A 12,342-nucleotide genomic window follows, 5' to 3' on the forward strand; every position below is an offset into this window, starting at 1 on the left:
GTTGTTTTATTTCCTCTGGAGTTGTTAAGCTGCTAGGACACAAGCCCAGAGAGGCTAGTGAACACTTTCTTCTCTGTTGGAGAGCCCATCTAAGCAGGAAGCCCACACAGAGAGAATTAAAGCCTATAAGAAAGACCAAGTCCTGAAGACGTTGTTTGAGCACCACCCAAAGCAACTGCTACCTGTGAACTGTTGGATTATGTGAGATCATGAATTCCCCTTCATGACATATGCTGTTGTGAGATGGGTTTCTATAACTTGCAACCAAAGGTCCTAGATAGAGCCATGTTCTTTTCCTCTGAAGAGGCTCCTTCTTTCCTTCTCCAAACTGAGGTGAGAGCCTACCCTCCATTCCTGGATGCTCTGGAGCAGTCACCAGGTGCCCACCAGTTGGGCCAGTCACTGAGTCACACTCCTACCTAATGAACAGTCCCACCAGCAGGGCAGCCAGGAATGGGCCCACCCAGTAGATCCAGTGGAAGCCCCAGTGGTTGGCCATCACCGCAGGTCCAAAGGCACGGGCAGGGTTCATGCAGGCTCCGGACACATTACCCCTGCAAACAGCCAGCACACTGGTCACCAGGATCCCAGCCAGGCCCCACCTCCCCTCAAAGTCATGTCCCCAACTAGGGCTAGGGCACACAGACCCTGGAAACCCTCTCTAAACTTCCATATCATGGACTCCCAGGGTGCATCCTTAACACTGGGAAGCAAAAAGCATGGCTCCTCTCTGAGTATAGAGTCTGACACTCCCCATACACCCTAAGGTAAAAATGACCAGCAAAGAATGCCTGTTTGCTGATGGCAGGAAGAGAGGCTGGATCTCAGTCCTATCCAAAGTCTATAAAGCAAAGTCAAGTAGTTGTCACCCACTTTGAAGTCAAGCTGACCTAGAGTCAAAGCCCAGCCCAGCTAGTTTTTATGGTACCTTTGTTTAACTTCCTGTGTTTCAACTGAGGTGAAAGTTCCTATGCCATAGGTTATTGTCAGGAGTGAATGAGAAAATGCATATAGAGCCCATGCCTCACATATAATTAATGTACAATAATACGAACTATAATCTAGCCCACCCAGCGAGACCCTTGTGTGCACCACAAGCTTGGGGCCTTGACTCTCCTGCAGGGGGACTGTTCCCCATGTCCCAGGTGCACCTGTCTAGTTCTGGGTCTGGATCCTCAGCCCATTCACTCAAGCTGGGGTCCTGCAGACCACATCCCACCCTGTGTCCAGCAACCAGTCAAAAGGCTTGTGTGTGAACCACGGCCACTAGGCGGCAGCAAAGCATGGCCACAGCTTTACACACATTTACACACAGCTTTACACAGCTTTACACAAACATGACAGAGCTGACCCAGGAGAAGGGCTAGACTAGGTTCTCTGTCAAAAGGAAGGAAGGAGTTGGCCATTAGGATGGGGCTCCCTCATCTGTCAGATCTGTCACTTAATTTGTCACTTAATCTGTCACTTAATCTGTCCCCAGATCTGTCACTTAATTTGCCACTGGCCATTTACCTTATAAGTCCCTTCTATCTTCTCTGAGCCTCAGGTTCCTCATCTATAAAATGGGCTAAATAATCCCTGACCCTACCTTGTTTCCTTAATCCCTCCTTAAGGCTACTGAGATATTCAAAATAAATGAGAGAATGGCTGTGGGTGCTCTTTTTAAGCCTGAGGCTAAAATCTGGGTTCCCACCTGCTGAATGAACATAGCCTATAAGAATGTTTTATTTACACAACCAAAATTGGAAAACTTCACATAAAAATCCAGATTTCTGATATTCCTTGAATGAAATCAGCTGGGTCACCTGAGACTCACCTTCTCATGCAGTGACGATTGACTAGGGCTGAATTGACTGAAGTCCTTAGACACCACAGTCCCCAACACTCCCTGTTGTCTGCCATGTTGCCAGCCCACTGCCCCCATCTGCAGCACCAGCCCCTATTGGCAGCTGAGTCTGTGGCCTCCGGGCCTGACCTCCTCTAGAGCCAGGTCAGCACAGGTTGTCCCACTGCTGAGGAACACTCACCCTGCCAGGACGATCATGGTGACGGAGAGGCCAATGTAGAATGGGGCCACAGGGCGTGTGGTCCTTTCTTTGGTGACGCCTGTGCATATGACCAGGGCCAGCACTGTCAGGATGACTTCTGCCACCAGTGCCCTCACCACCTGCCCCTGCTCCTGGACTGTCACAAAAGCTCCCCCAGTTGCATTCCAGAACCTCTCCTCAGGACTCACCACCTGTGGAGAGAAGCCACTGAGCCTCACCAGGGAGCAGAGAGACAGCTGGGAGCTGAGGGGAGGGGACCTAAAAGCGCACGCTGCCCACCTTAACAGTCAGTGAAGGGTTATGTCAATTTGGAGGTGGACATGTCTGGGTCCACATCCCAGCTCCCCCAGTTCTGTGTGACTCTGTGTGAGCTACTGGACCTCTCTGAGCCTTGCTTTCCTCATCTGAAAAGTGGGACAACCAAGCAGTTGTTCTAAGGGTTATGGGCTTGAGCTTGTGTAATTTAGATGACCCTCATTGAGAAAAAGAACATAAGCAAATGGGCCTTGGAGTGGTCACAACACCTAGAGAGGGAGCTCCACCTAAGACAGTGGAGCACACAAGCTCCTGGATTCTGGATGTGCAGCTGAGCTCTGCTACTCACCAGCCTGTCTGAACATGGGCAAGTTACCCACTTCTCTGTGCCTCCATTTCCCCATCTATAAAATGGGGGTAGACCGGGCACAGTGGCTCACGCCTGTAATCCTAGCACTCTGGGAGGCCGAGGTGGGCGGATTGTTTGAGCTCAGGAGTTCGAGACCAGCCTGAGCAAGAGCGAGACCCCGTCTCTACTAAAAAAAAATAGAAAGAAATTATCTAAACAAAAAATATATAGAAAAAATTAGCCGGGCATGGTGGCACATGCCTGTAGTCCCAGCTACTCGGGAGGCTGAGGCAGTAGGATTGCTTGAGCCCAGGAGTTTGAGGTTGCTGTGAGCTAGGCTGACGCCACGACACTCACTCTAGCCAGAGCAACAGAGTGAGACTCTGTCTCAAAAAAAAAAAAAAAAAAATGGGGGTAATAATGACAGCTCCTAGGTCACAGGTATGGCTCTTGGCATACCTGGCACATAGTGAGCGCTCTCTAAGGACTGACTATGGTTTCTCTTGAAGTTGTTGGGAAATAAAGGAATACATGGAAAATGTTTAGTAAGGAGGGTGTGCTCCATGAACGGCAGCTGCTGCTGCGCGCTTGTCGACATCATGTTTGACAAGTTTCACGTGGCAGGGCTTGAGTGAGAGTCTTACTCACTTTCCATAGGGAATTAGAGTGGGAAGGTCCAGGCTGCCTTCTACAGACAGCGAAACAAACTGTGGGTCTCACATGGTGGCATGGAGAGACCAGGGCCGAGGTATACAGCAAAATGGGACTTTGGGCTAAAGCCTGCAGTGGGTAGGACTGAGAGCTTCAGAGCCAGGCACTGCCAGGCTGACTGCTCTCCCATCCACCACACACAGCAAGCGAGACCCGGGTCTTGAAATGTCCCTGGTTAAACTGAAACTTAAGGGTGGAGGGAAAGAAGGAAAGAAGAATAGAGAGAAGGAGGAAGAAGAGGAAAGGAAGGAGGGAATCCATCCCTGGACTTGTGTGTAGAACTATAAAAGTTCTGTGGCTGAGAGGAAGAACTGGCTTTCCTGCTGGGGCAGGAGGATTCCTACTATGAATTAAATATCCACTCTCATCAAAGGTAACTCAGTTTAAAGGCAAGCAAACTGGAGAATACACAGAGAAGTTAATTCTGGAATTTCTCAAGGGTAATAATCATATTCATCTTGAATCCTCAGTGAGTGCTTAGTGAGATGTTTGTAGAATGAATGAACAAGTGAATCAATGAATGAGGACATGAATGAAAAAACATTAGAACTATCCTAATCAACTCCACAGCCAGAAATGGGCTCAGGAAGAAAAATGCCAAGTTCTGAATGTGCTTTCTGGTCTGTAGGGAAGGGCTGTGTCCAGATGGCAACAGAACAGGGTAGGATTGGAGGGAACAAGGCCCACCTCAGTAGGAAAGGGTCCACCCTGTTTCACCAGCAGAAACAAGCCAAGAGTTGGGCCTTTCCCCAGTGTCTGCCACCCCTTGAAACACCCCCCAGCAACCACCAGCCCAGCCCCCTGGGGGTTACCCACCTTGGCCAGGGCAGCCCCGATCAGCCCCCCAAGCAGCTGGGAGATCCAGTAGGGAACGAGCATCATCAGGGTGAGGCCTCCGCTTAGCATGGCCATCAGAGATGCCGCAGGGTTCAGGTGTCCCCCACTGTAACCCACAAGAGCAGAAAAAAGTCATGAGGCCACTGTCCAGGGCCAACCACGAGTCTGTCACCTGAGAGAGTATGTCCTCAGCAGCCCCCCAGGCTGGCCTCACAGGGCCAGAATCAGTCCAGGATCTAGCCCAGATAGGAAGAGGCACCAGATGGCTGCCATTTTCCCTGAGGTGTTGGGCGGTGGGGTGAGAGGCACTGGGGTTGCTAAGCGTATGGGAGAGTAGCCCCTAAGCCTAAGCCTCGACCCCAGGGTGGCCCCAGAGGAAGAACGTGTGGGGAGACTGTCCCATAACTCCTTCTAGACTCCCCCAGAGCTTCCTCCAGCCTCCAGAGATGTGGCTGCAGGTCAGACTGAAACCACAGGTTCTGATGAGTTAGTAGCCCTGGCCTCCCCTTATTGGTATCGAGGCTCAGAATGAGAGCTCTGGATGTAACTACTCAGCCAAGAAATCCCCATTTGTGGTCTGAGAGTGTGAGGATTGAAACTTGGAAGTTAGGATTCAGGTTGGAAATGGCATTGAGAACCGGGGGGTGAGGGTGGGGGTTCCTGATTGGGTCAGGGATTGGGATCGGGAGTTTGGGATGAACATGGGAGCTAGACGAGTCAGGACCTAGGGTCAGAGGGCAGCTTCCAGTTGGCTGGCCCCTGCCTTGCTCATGGGTAAAGAGCTTCCTATTCATCAAGATGCTCAACTAGCCCTGACCTCAGAGCCAGGAGGCCCCCAAGCCCCTGCACCCCATTGGTATGTGTGTCCCAGCCCCACTCTGATGGAGGGACTGTTCTCAGAGGTTGGCCCATTACATCCCTCTGGTTCCCGGAAATGGATACCCCCCAATTAGGGAAAGTGACCCAATGACCCCCCCCCAACATCACACAAGAGCCAAAGTGCTCCCAGATACTAAGAGCCCACCGGTGAGCCTGCCCACCCCCAAAGGACACAGGGCATTGAGCTGAGACTGGACAGAGGACCTTGGCTCTGGACAAAAGGACTTTGTCCCACTCTCTGATACTTCTTGACCAGCTGCCCTCAGCTTGTCTGGCCCAGCTCTATGCCCAGACTCTCAGGTGAGCCTCCTGCATTATATGAAAGCACCAGCCGCTACTCAGCCTCCAAAAGTCAGGAAGAGGGCCAGGCACGGTGGTTCACGCCTGTAATCCTAGCAGTCTAGGAGGCCAAGGACGGTGGATTGTATGAGCTCAGGAGTTCGAGACCAGCCTGAGCAAGAGTAAGACCCCGTCTCTACTAAAAATAGAAAGAAATTGGCCAAACAACTAAAAATAGAAAAAATTAGCCGGACATGGTGGTGCGTGCCTGTAGTCCCAGCTACCCGGGAGGCTGAGGCAGGAGGATCACTTGAGCCCAGGAGTTTGAGGTTGCTGTGAGCTAGGCTGATGCCGCAGCACTCTAGCCCGGGCAACAGATCTAAAAAAAAAAAGTCAGGAAGAGGTGCAGCCAGGTCCACTTGGCCCCAGGTAGCTCACCTGGGCTATGCCAAAGCAAACAGGGGATGCTTTGGCTTCCCAGGGGGGTGGGGTGGCTTCCCAGGGATCCTGCAGAGCTAGAACCCCTGAGGCCATCAGCCTGTCCTCCACCGTCTCACCTGCCCAACCTGGGGAGAGACTGTTATTGAGCATGGCTCCAACAGGACAGGGTTGGATGCCCTGAGGACCACACATGTTCCCTAGACTCAAAATATTTTGTTTATTCATTGATTGCTCTCTCAGCAAATATTTATGGAACACTTACTGGGTACTTTACATACCTTACCTTAGATCTGTTCAACAACCTCAAAGTAATTGCCTGACATGCATGAGTTGCTGAATAAACATTTGTGCAAAAAAGTCAATGATTGAATAAAAGGTTCATATTATAGAGAGACAGGATACTACAGTGCCTGAGAGATGGTCTCTCCTGACAGCTGGCCTGGGTTCACACTGCATTTCTGATACTGCATAGCTGTGTGACCTTGGGCAAGTTCATTCTCTCTCTCTGCTCCAGTGATCCCTACCTGACAAGGCTGTTGCAAACATGTAATATATCAATACATGAACAGCAGATAGTACTGTCTCGATAGTTAGTAACAATATTAGCTATTATTACCCACATTTATACCACTGTACACAGAGGTTCAGGCACTTGCCCTGGTGACCTAGTGAAGATGTGACAAAGGTTGCATTCACCCCCAGACCCATCTGAACAGAAGGTGGTGTGCTATTCATTCCACTCACAGCCTCCCTCAGACATTTAAGGAGATGTTAAAGTTCTCTTTCCATTCTGGTTTTCTCAGAAACAGTATCTTAATTTTCCTATTCAGATCTATTTTCTCAGTGAGATTAAATATGGGCCAACCTTGTCACAGATCCTCCTGCCAGGCGCCTTTCCTGGGAACCTGCTGACCCCACAGCCCTCACCACTGAGCCCCCACCCAGGTGAGAGCTGAGCCAGAGGAGCCCTTCCCCTCTGCCTGCCCTTCTGGTCACCACTTGACTGGCCGGGGCCACTGCAGGTCCTTGCACACCCAAGTGGGGAAGCCCCCAGTCGGTTCCTCTGCACATCTCTGCTTTCCCTAAACCCCTTGTAGTGGTAACAATGACTCAGCCACCAGTACCGGCTGGTGCTTGGCGTGTGCTGAGCGCCTCACTTCATTTTCATGCACCCCCGTGAGGCACTCGGGTTTGGGTGCTTGAGCCAGACAGCTTGGACTTGGTTCCTGGCTCTGTCGCTTTCTAGCCCTATAACCTGGGACAGGTTACATGGCCTTTTGCAGCTGTAAAATGAGGCTAATAACAGGACCTACCCCACAAGGTTCTTGTGAAGCTTGGATGATTATCTATAAAGTGCTTACAATAGTGCCTGGGACGTGGTTAGAGAGATAGACATGTTGGTTTGGGAAAAAATTCATTGAAAAACTACGTTCCTATTCCCATTTTACAGTTTGGAGAGGGACTTGCCCAAAGCCAGGCGCTCACGGGCTGCAGAGTGAGGAGAGGACCCCAGGCAGGCTGGGGCGCCACCCCACGCTGCTCCACAGCCCTCCCCGGAGTCCTGAGTGGTGCTGGGGCCTGACCACAGCTTTGTCCCCACCCCAGCTCCCCAAGGGAGCCCCAGGCTGAGTGCTTGGGGCTGGTCTCACCTGATGTTCCCCAGTGTGGCAATGATGGTCCCCATGGCCAGCCCGTGGGCCAGGGCTGGCTGCAGCAGCCCAGTGTCTGTCCCATTCTCGATGACAGACAGGCAGCCGATGAAGATGAAGAGGGCAGAGCCCAGCAGCTCAGCCAGGCAGGGCTGCACCAGCTGCTCGTACCAGGACACCCGCCACCTGTCACCCGTGCTCGGCTCCTTCGCCTTGGCATTGCCAATGTTAGAGTCACACATAGCTACCTGCCGCAGGGGAAAGAGACAGTGGACGTGGGTGGCAGGAGAGCCCAGACAGGAGGCCCCGACCCCCAACCTTGAATTCATTCGCAGCCACCCCTCGCTCTGCCAGGCTGCAGAGGAAGATGCGGCAGTGGGCTCACCTCTACAGACATCAGGAGGAGACGGCACAAGCCCCGGGCGCTTGCCTGACCTGCTGGGAAACCCGCACCTGTTGTCCTGGGCACTCTTGTCTCCGCTGGTCCCACACTACAGGCTCTGCCTCTTTTAAAGGAATGCAGAGGCTCACTGACAGTGCTCAGAAGCCAATAAAGTCCTTGTGGGTGGTGGCCCTGAAACCCAGAAGAAGAAACTTTTTTATTTCATCTCACCAGGGCAGGGCTGGGGTGGGGAGTCAAGGATTGCTGAGCTTCCTGCCAATGAGGGGAAAGGCACTGGCTTGGCTACGTCACCTGGACAGAACGCACCAGGCCTTGCACTCCAGCTCTCCATGGTTCACGTAAGGCCAGCACGTGTCAGAGGGCATGCAGAGAGCCCCATCATGTTGGGACCTCTCAGGTTAAGAAACAGCAAACTCATCTTCAATTGTTTTTCCCCGGATGCCCACAGGCATCTCCTACCTGAGGCCCCAATACCTGCCCTCACCCTGATGGCCTGACCCAGGACCCAGTGGCAAAAGACGATCCCCCACCGGGTGAAGCAGCGTAGATAAGCAAGAGGCCACATGGTGTGGTGGTAAAACCTGTGCATTTTGGAAACTGGCTTCCTGGATTTAAATCCCAGCTCTGCTGTGAACCAGCCACATAACCCTGAGCATGTGCCTCAACTTCCCTGCACCTTTGTTTTCTCCTCTGTCAAGTGTGGATGGTAGTGACAGTAGCCATGTCACAGGGTCGTTGTGAGGTTTAAATGGGCTAATATTTGTGAAGTGCTCAAGACAATGCCAGGCATAATAAGCACAATACCAGTGTCCATTAATTTAGAATATATTCTTAGGTATAACTAATATTTATTGAGCATGTGCTATGTGCCAGACATGGGCTAACTACTTTATATATAGTATCTCATTTGAAGCTCACAGAAACCCTATGAGGTAGGTACTATTATTACAATTATTTTGTAAATTGGAAGTGGAATTTCAGGAAGGTTGACTTTCCCAGGATTATACAGCTTATATGATCACAAAACTTGTGGGTTGTCACAAAAGGACAGACACTATATATGATTCCACTTATATGAAACACCTATGCTAGTCAAATTCATAGACACAGAAGACAGAATGGCGGTTCCCACTGGATGGGGAGAAGGGAGAGAGGGGAGTTAGTGTTTAATTGGTACAGATTTTCTGTTTGGGAGGATGAAAAATTTCTGGAGATGGATGATAGAGATAGTTGTGCAACAATGTGAATAGACTCAATGTAACTGAACTATAACCATTTTAACTTAAAAATGGTTAAAATGATACATTTTATGTGTATTTTACCACAATTGAAAAAAAAAAAAAGAAAGCCTGTGGGCTAAGCCGCTACACTCTACTGCCTTTCTAAGATGGATGGATGGGTGGGTGGGTGGGTGGATGGAAGGAAAGATGGATAGATGGATGGATGGATGGATGGAAGAAGGAATGGATAAAAGAAAAGTATGGAGGAAGGGAGGAAGAGATGGGTTTTCTTATTCTTTCATTCTTCAAATGTGTAAATAGCTACCGTGAGACGGTCACTGTTCTAAGGACTGGCTGGAGATGTAGCAGTGAACAAACAGGTGAGGATTCTGCTCCGTGCTCATAGCTACAATCTGAGTGTTTGTATGTCTAGCTAGAGACAGAGAAATAATATTACAAATAAGGGGATTTTAAGGACCATTTCTACCATTACTGACTAACTACATGTCCAACACTGTGCTAAGCACTCTGCACATATTCACAACAACCTTGTAAGTCCCATTACTTCTTATCCCCATCTTCAGGTGGGAAAAATGAGGCACAAATACATTAAAGAACTCACCTATGTTTGTGTAGATAAAAGGTATCTGTTTCAGGACAGACATGGATATATCTGGACAGAGCTGGGACAGTTCGTTGACAGCCTTTGTCAGCACGAGGCTTGGGAATCCAGGACTTCTGTTCAACATCTGCTCATCTCAGAAAGTTTCGGGATCTGCTTTCTTCCAATTATCTTTAGCTCTATTCCCTCCCTCCACCCTATCCCACAACATGTGGGTCCAAGATGTTTCTTAGACCTTCCTTCAAATTCCCTGTAAATAGCAACGAAGACAGTTGTCCGACCCTTAGCTTCTCCGTCCCCTCATTCTTTGCTCGAGTCCTGCCAGTGCTGCTTCCAGAATAATTCTCTCCTGTTTTCACCCACGCCTTCATCACTGTTTGCTTAGTCCCTTGAGAAAAATCAAACTAACATTCATTATACACCTTCCATTATATACCTTCCCACACTGGACACCTCGGATGCATCCTCTCAATTCATACTTACAGTGTCCTTTTATTTAACCCATTTCACAGCAGGAACTCCCTGCTGGAGTGGATTGCTATGATAACTCCTCATCTGGTCTGCTTGCTTCACCCAACCATCATCCATTCCTTTCACAGTGGGAGCCAGCAGGGCACAGTGGGTAATGGTGGTCCCCATCCCCATAGGGATTTTGTGTGTACAAAATGAGGCAATGCATTTAGCACAGTGCCCAATTCAGAGCGAGTACCCAAGAAATAGCAGCTCTTGTTTTGGTTTGTGTTAGTCAGAGTAGGCTAATTGCTTTAAAAAAAAAAAACAAAAACAAAAACAAAACCCACATTACAATCACTTAGCATAATAAAAGTCGATTGCCCACATAATAGTATATAGCAGGCTTTTCACCAAATGGTGACTCAGAGGTGACTCAGGGATCCAGACAACTTCCATCTTGAAATCTCCCCATCTAAGTCCTTGAATATCATCCAGCAAACAGGGAAAGAGACAATGTGGAGGGTTGTGTAGGAGATATAATGGATTGGACCTAAAAGTGGTAAATATCCGTTTCATCCATATTTGATGGACTAGAACTCAGTCACATGGCTTCCCCTGCCTGCAAGTCATCAGGGAGATGTAGTCTAGCTGGGTACCCAGGAGGAAAAGAAAAGCATTTTATGAATACCATGCAATTTCTACCACATGGTGGTAGTTATTCCCCAGACTATGCTTGTAATTGGGTCCTTCCCTGACTTAAAACCTTTCAGCATCTCCCATGGTTTCAGGACAAAATCAAACTCCCTTTGCAAGCCACACAGGCATTAAGTCCTAGCCCCAATTTGTCTCTTGCCATATGAACATGAAACACTTTCTCAGATGAGCCAGGCACACTCACCCTCCCTGTCCATGCCACCCCTCTGTTTGGAGTCTTTATTTGCCCTCTTGGCCAACTTCTACTCCTTATTCAAATCTCAGATCAGAAATCTGATCCTCCTCCCTGACTCCTGGCCCAACTAGATGTTAGTCCTCTGGACAAGCCCCTCCTTCACTAGAGGAAAGGTTGGGTTCCATAGAGCTCCAAAACCAGTGGATCTGCGAGAAAGTCTGAATATCGTTCAAGCAAAATAACATATTTTCACTGCATGAGAATTTTTGCATGGCCTGATGTTCACACACAAGGTACTGGTCTCCTCCAAAACCATTACAATACCCAGTGGGCTAAGGAGATAGTATTTTCCTAAGAAATTCTTTGGCTGGCAAACTTCCAGTCTCCCAATTCCAGGTCTAGTTGACAAGAACAAGGCCCGTAATTTTTATCCCTGTGTGAATGGCAACAGTTCAAGACATCTCTTCATCTGTACCCACCCTGTCTGCCAACTACCACCAGGAACAGATGGAGAATGAAATATCACATTTTACCAAGGCACATTGCTGTTCCTGCCTTTCTTGAAGTTGATGACTGCACTGTTGTGCAAGAATGTGATACTGGTGCCATGGCAGCCATCTTGAGACCATGAGGTGCAACTACACAGAGGGTGGATCCTTGATGACATCACCATGCCACCAGACCAACCCCAAGACCACCTACTCCAGACTTCATGTTAAATTAACCTGCAGTTTCCAGATTCAGTACCAGGGCACCCCAAGGAACTACAGTGCACTCACAGAGGGGCTCTGGATATTTTTAACTTTAAGAGAAACACAGTGATGCCCAATGTCTATCAGACACCATGGGATCTACTAGCTCAATAATTTACTGTTTTAACGTTATATGGCCCTACATTCCTTTCAGTGACAGTGTATCTCTGTGATGCTGGTTTTATGGCAGTTGCCATCAAGGAAAACCAATGTGGAACAGGAAATGAGGTGGCAGTATCCCATATGATTCTAAGGTCTATGAAATTATGCAGTGCCCCATTGGCACACCCAGCCCATATTAAGTAATCATAATGTTTAAGAATGAAAGTTAATCCAGGCACAGTGGCTCACACCTGTTGCCCTGGTGCTTCAGGAGGTCAAAGTGGGAGACTCACTTGATGCCGAGAGTTCAAGACAAGTCTGGGCAATAATGAGACCCTGTCTCTACAAAAAATACAATTATTAGCCTGGCATAGTTATGTGCACCTGTGATCCCAGCTACCGGGGAGGCTGAGGCAGGAGGATCATTTCAGCCCAGGCACTGGAGGCTGCAGT

The 12,342-nt window shown here is 49.2% G+C and overlaps 1 protein-coding gene across 1 annotated transcript; it reads right to left on the reverse strand.

Annotated features, from left to right (window-relative positions):
* Positions 1-415: 415 nt before the first annotated feature.
* LOC105810917 (aquaporin-8-like) lies at positions 416-7,693 on the reverse strand. Its single transcript, XM_012644966.1, has 4 exons — positions 7,449-7,693; positions 4,180-4,306; positions 2,028-2,239; positions 416-554 (listed from the first exon to the last, which is right to left on the reverse strand). Exons 1-4 carry the CDS (start codon positions 7,688-7,690, stop codon positions 416-418), a joined length of 720 nt encoding a protein of 239 aa, XP_012500420.1. The 5' UTR covers positions 7,691-7,693.
* Between the last annotated feature and the right edge of the window lie 4,649 nt (positions 7,694-12,342).

This window comes from Propithecus coquereli, unplaced genomic scaffold (assembly GCF_000956105.1).
Source record: "Propithecus coquereli isolate 6110/MARCELLA unplaced genomic scaffold, Pcoq_1.0 Scaffold223, whole genome shotgun sequence".
Lineage (NCBI taxonomy): Eukaryota > Metazoa > Chordata > Mammalia > Primates > Indriidae > Propithecus > Propithecus coquereli.

What these genes read in the sequence shown, in the direction of transcription:
- LOC105810917 (XM_012644966.1), bottom strand. Translation starts at nt 7,690, where the DNA reads ATGTGTGACTCTAACATTGGCAATGCCAAGGCGAAGGAGCCGAGCACG. An exon ending in GCCACACTGGGGAACATCAG is followed by an intron (nt 4,307 to 7,448) that starts GTGAGACCAGCC and finishes TGTGGGTTACAG; the next exon opens with TGGGGGACACCTGAACCCTG. An exon ending in ACCATGATCGTCCTGGCAGG is followed by an intron (nt 555 to 2,027) that starts GTGAGTGTTCCT and finishes GGCTGTTTGCAG; the next exon opens with GGGTAATGTGTCCGGAGCCT.